This window comes from Ovis aries, chromosome 7, assembly GCF_016772045.2.
Source record: "Ovis aries strain OAR_USU_Benz2616 breed Rambouillet chromosome 7, ARS-UI_Ramb_v3.0, whole genome shotgun sequence".
NCBI lineage: Eukaryota > Metazoa > Chordata > Mammalia > Artiodactyla > Bovidae > Ovis > Ovis aries.
This window is the reverse complement of record NC_056060.1, coordinates 25,561,597-25,567,707: the sequence shown is the minus strand read 5'-3', so window position 1 is coordinate 25,567,707 and position 6,111 is coordinate 25,561,597. Positions and strand designations below refer to the sequence as shown.

The 6,111-nt window shown below is 36.7% G+C and overlaps 1 protein-coding gene across 1 annotated transcript; it reads right to left on the bottom strand.

Moving 5' to 3' along the window:
• Positions 1 to 2,433: 2,433 nt before the first annotated feature.
• Positions 2,434 to 3,405, bottom strand: LOC101102567 (olfactory receptor 4K15-like). The gene has a single exon (XM_004010947.5). The coding sequence runs from the start codon at positions 3,403 to 3,405 to the stop codon at positions 2,434 to 2,436; it is 972 nt and encodes a 323-aa protein (XP_004010996.2).
• Between the last annotated feature and the right edge of the window lie 2,706 nt (positions 3,406 to 6,111).

Sequence of the window (6,111 nt, the reverse complement as noted above, 5' to 3'; positions counted from 1 at the left end):
AAGGTGGCCAAAGTATTGGAGTTTCAGCTTCAACATCAATCCTTCCAATGAACACTTAGGACTGATCTCCTTTAGGACGGACTGCTTGAGAAACCTCCATACTGTTTCCCACAGTGACTATACCAATGTACATTCACATCAACAGTGTACAAGGGTTCCCTTTTCTCTAGATCCTCACCACTTGTTATTTATATACCTATTGGCCGTCCGCATTTCCTCTTTGGAAAAATGCCTATTCAGTTCTTCTGCCCATTTTTAAATCAGGTCATTGCTTTATTTGATACTGAATTGTATGATGCTTCTTCTATATTTTGGCTGTTAACCCCTTATCAGTCACACTCGCAAATATTTTATCCCATTCAGTATGTTGCGTTTTTGCTTTGTTGATGAGTTCCTTTGGTGTGAAAAAGCTTTTAAATTTAATTAGGTCCTATTTGTTTATTTTTTTCCTTTGCTTTGTGAGATAGATCCAAAAATATTGCTATGATTTATGTCAAAGTGTGTTCTGCTTATGTTTTCTTTTAGGAGTTTTATGGATCTAGTCTTATATTTAGGTCTTTAATATATCTTGAGTTTATTTTTGCATGTGATGTTAGAATGTTCTAATTTTATTCTTTCACATGGAGCTGTCCAGTTTTTCCAGCACCACTCATTGAAGAGACTGCCTTTATTTTTTAAAAAAATGAAATATGTTTGAGCAATACCTCTCGCATGGTGAGTATTCTACTAGCTGTTATAATGGTGTTTTCTACCACATATTCTGATACATAAAATGTATGTATTGATCAAATATCCCTTAAAAATAACTGGGAAAAGACTACTTAAAAGGAGAATATATTATCATTAGAATTATTATTCATAATAATAGGGTTAATAGGTTAATAGGGTAGCAGAGATGTGCCTGCAAATGGGTCTCTGCTCAGGCTTAGCGTCCTTGCATACGAGGCGTTCTGCCAAAGAGTCTGGACACAGCCTTGAGTTTAATGGTCCCTTGCAAACAAGGGAGTATTCCCTTCTTGAGATAAGAAGGAGATGAGGGCTTTGTGCAGACTCTGCAATAGACAGAGATTTCACTCCCCTTTGCTGTACGATAACATGTATGCACCTGCACTGTACTAAAAAGACTTATTCTTACAGTCTGGAATTCTGCCTAAGGAGGGCTTTATAATAATAAATGGCAATTCGTTTTCCCAGTTCTTGTCCCTCTGGCCAGAGTGTATGTCTCTTGTGTACGTCTTGTATGTCTTGTATGTTCTGTGTCATTTCACTCGTAGTAACCAACATTACTAATTAATACTTGAAGAGGGAAATATTTATTGCAGGAGAACAGATTAATTACTATAAAATGAGAAGAAGGAAGCAGACAAAAATGTTCCCGAAATTAAAACACTATTTATTTGAATAATTCCTCATCTGCTAACAAAATACCGAAAAGTAAATGGCTGTGCCTTGAATAGATGAGACTGTCTTTTCTTTATGGTATATTCTTGCTTCCTTTGTTGCAGACTAGTTGACCATAAACCACTGCAGACAGTGAATACAGCTATGAAATTAAAAGATCTTAGCTCCTTGGAAGGAAAGCTCTGACAAACCTAGACAGCATATTAAAAAGCAAAGAAATCACTTTGCCAACAAAGATCTGTATAGGCAAAGATATGTTTTTACCAATGCTCATGTGCAGTTGTGAGCACAGAATTGCCAAGAGCAGAAGAGTGACTACTTTCAAATTGTCGTACTGGAGAAGACTCTTGAGAGTCCCTTGGAATGCAAGGAGATTGAACCAGTCAATCCTAAAGGAAATCAACCCTGAATATTCACTGGAAGGACTGATGCTGAAACTGAAGCTCCACTACTTTGGCCAGCTGACGAGAAGAGCCAGCTCATTGAAAAAGACTCTGATACTGGGAAAGACTGAAGGCAAAAGGAGAAGAGGGCAGCAGAGGATAAGAGATTAGATAACATCACTGACTCAATGGACACGAATTTGAGCAAACTCCAGGAGAAAGCGAAGGACAGGAAAGTCTGGCATGCTGCAGCCAGTGGGGTCACAAAGAGTTGCACATGGCTTAGCGACTAAACAATAATTGACCATAATTGCGTGTGTTTATTTCTAGGCTCTCTGTTCTGTTCCACTGATCTGCATGTGTGTGTTTGTGCAGGTAACATAGTCATACAATTTAAATTATACAATAGTTTGTGAAATATCTTGTCACCGACATTAGGTAGCAAATATAAGCAAATTAACTATAAAACTATATCAAAAATAATTGTGGTTAGAGAATGCATAATTGTATGTAAGCTTCTCTACAATAGATATTTAACAAAGAACAAGCATTATCTTTATCACTTTAAGCAAATAAAGTATTTTTAAAAATGATGGTGGTCACCAGAAAAAGAGACAATCCATGTTTCCTCAAGTGTATTTCTATCTACTCAACTCAACACATCTAGTCTTAGGTGAGAGAGTTGAGAAGGCAGCCTAGAACATACATAGCGGGTCTTCAGTTTATGCATTGCCAATTTCACCTCCTTGTTTCTCAATGTGTAGATTATGGGGTTCAATATAGGTGTGAAAACTATAGAGAACACAGAAAGGACTTTATCCACCGGGAAGCTGCTGAAAGGCCAGGCATAGATGAAGATACAGGGCCCAAAAAAGAGTGTAACCACAATGATGTGGGCAGTCAGAGTGCTGCGGGCCTTGGCCATGTCCGTTGAGGAATGACGTTGCACAGTGACCAGGATGACTGTGTAGGAGACCAGCAAGAGCAAGAATGAGGCCACCCCCATGAGACCACTATCCAAAAGCATCAACACTTCAGGGACATATGTATCCGTACAGGCAAGTTTGATGACCAAAGTAAGGTCACAATAATAACTGTTCACAACATTTGGACCACAGAAGGGCAGGTTTACAGTGAAAGCTAATTGGCTCAAGGAGTGCATGACCCCAATCACCCAAGAGCCTACTACCAGACCTGTACATTTACACACGTTCATGATGGTTGCATAATGGAGAGGTTTGCATATGGCTACATATCTGTCATATGCCATAGCTACAAGGAGAACCATCTCACCACCAGCAAAGACATGGAGTAAGAATATCTGGGCCATGCAGCCCTCGAAGGAGATGGTCTTGGGTTCATGAAGGAAATCATGAATCATCTTGGGGGTTGCATAAGTGGCCAGAAAGACATCAAGTATGGAAAGATTACTGAGCATTATGTACATAGGTGTATGCAGGGCAGGTTCAGAGATCACTGTGAGTACAATGAGGAGGTTGCCCAGCACAATGATGATATACAAGAAATTAAACAACATGAAGAAGAAATACTGAAGCTCCCAGGAACTGGAGAGCCCCAGCAACACAAACTCAGCCACCCTAGAATTATTTTCTTGGTTCATGAAGTACCTACAAAGAAAAACATTCATTTTTATCAAGAGCAAGAAAAGTAGACCCTGATCCTAAAAGGTTCTTCTCAACATTAATTTAAAATGCTCTAGAGTTGTTTCTAATAGAAAATGTTTTATCTAAAACTTTAACAAAAAGATTCTTCTCTCAATTATCCTTACTGATGGAGGAGAGCTAAGAGGTGCAGATGTAGTAAGTCAACACTTTATTTTATACACTTGTGGGTCAAATATGAGGCTAAGCAAAACAATAAATCTCCATTGCAAATACGACAATCAATAGGAAGAGCTAAGGCATCCAGAATCATGTATTGCCTTCTTGCCTGGATGATTTTCATTATCAATTTGGGATTATCCACAAGCAGCTTCAATTCTTAGAGAAGTCTCAGAGGCCACACTTACAAGGAAAAGACCTGCGATTTTTGCTATGCAGGTCTCTCTCCTCTTGCCCCTGTCATTTTTCTTACTTAATTTCCACTACATCATTAAAACCATTTAATCTATATTGTCTCTGAAGTTATTATAGCTGTTTTGGTTTGAAGCACAGTCCCTTTGAAGCTAACATTGTATCATATGAAAAGAAGTAAACTGAGATGACCAGAATATAGTACAGAATATCAATAAAGTGACAGCCATGGGATGCAAAGATCTGATTTAGTTAACACAGATCATTTGAAGGCAAAGTGCAGCATTTCACTTATCAACTCAGAAACCTTCCAAAAGATGAATTATATTCAGTATATGGAATTTCTAGGTTTTTGTCTAGAATTTCTCGGACCTAGTGAAATAAGATATCTCCTTTTAAAAATATCCAGCAACACAATGATTTCTAATTAGGCATAAGTTGAGATAAGCAATAAGTGAAAACATGAATTACAAGATAATACACAATTGAGAAATAAACACTTTGCCAGTAGATTATAAAATAATCCTTTCTGCCTATGTTCTCTCTGCAGCTTCTTTGGAAGACTGCAGAGAGAGCTTTTTAGAATTCATTTAAAAAAATATATTTAGAAGCACAAGAACCTTTTTTTTTTTTTAAGAAAAGGCATCTCACTTTTCATCTTCTAAGTTATAATTAGAAGTGATAAGGGTCAGTCTCTGTAAAAAATAGTGTAAAAAGCATAATGTCAGTGGGCAAAATTGTTTAGTTTGGATTTGGAAGTGTTTTCACATACATTTTGTGTGCATTAAAGTACTTATAATAATCTGGCGAGGAGGAGATTATTGTCCACATTTTTCATATGTGGAAATAGAGTATTAGAAAAGTTAACTAACATGCTCAATACATCCAGAACCTCATCCCAGGGCTTTAAAACCCTTTCCACAATCCTTGATAATAGAGTCTCTAATAGAATCTAAAAAGTATGGTTTAAGAGGTTGCGACAAATGGAATTATCCAGATTGGAAGATGAGAGTAGTTGAGTTTAGACAGTTGATATAAATTGCATTTAATATTACTTAATGTACCATAAATGACTTTGATAATAAAGGCCCTTTCTAGTTAAAAAGATAGGAGGTCATATATATTTGGTTAATGCATTTTGCTTAAAGAGATAAATTTAAGTTTAAAATGTATTAGCTTGGAAAATTGTATTCTGTGAAAATATTTTCTAGATGAGTTATTGCTATCTGATGGTTTACAAAGATTCTCCCAAAAAATTTGAATGTTAAAAAATAATCAAGAGAATGAACACTGAATGCTGTGATGAAATAACCTAAACATTCCAAAGGACATCTAGGTCACAACTATCACCTGGAGTGGAACGGGCATCCTCCATTGCATTCTCTTGTGGGGAAGGGAATTTGTATCCAAGAGGAGTAAGTATGGGTCTAAGCAAGCATTCTTGATAATACCTTTTAATTTTGTCAGTCTCCTATGAAATGACAACTTTCTATTAGTGAAAATGAATGAGAAATTAATAAGTGTGGAAGGAGGAGAAGAAAAATGCCAGAAATCTTCAAGGAGAGTAACACTGTAGCCTACTGAGTGCCATTTTTGTCTCTGTGTTGGACTGGGCTGGGATAAACTGCTATAAATACAAAATGTTATGGAGAAGGAAATGGCAACCCACTCCATTATTCTTGCCTGGAGAATCCCATGGACAGAGAAACCTGGCAGGCTACTGCCTATGGTGTTACACAGAGTCGGACACAACTAAAGCAACTTAGCATGCACATGGATATGCCTCTAGAAAACCTCCTCTGCTCAGAAGACCTTAAAATAAAATTTAGCTTAAATATTACCGATACAGATCCTTAAATCATTTTCTATCATTATCAAAGTAAAATTTATGTGCCAGACTAACATGAGTGTTAATATTATGTGGTTGATGCAAAAGAATTTCAACTAAATTGTAAATCCAAGCATCACAAGTCATTGTGCCAAGTTTCTTTCTCTAGTTAAAGGTCCCAACCCATTTTAAAGAAAGAAATCCCAAGCAAGTGGATCAAGCAAGTGCTTGACACTAAATGAAGAAAACCTACCAAGTTTACTTATCTGCAGATCTCAAGAAAGTTGAAACAAGTTTTGGTTTCTTTCAAATCAAATATTCCTATAAGAAAGCTGCATCAGATGTAAATCTATTAAAAAAAAATTGACTTAGACAAACCACCTCTTCTTTACAACACTTTATTTCACCTTTTTCTCAATTTATTCTTTCTCTATTTGGCTCAGGACTAGGGAATGAACTGGAACTG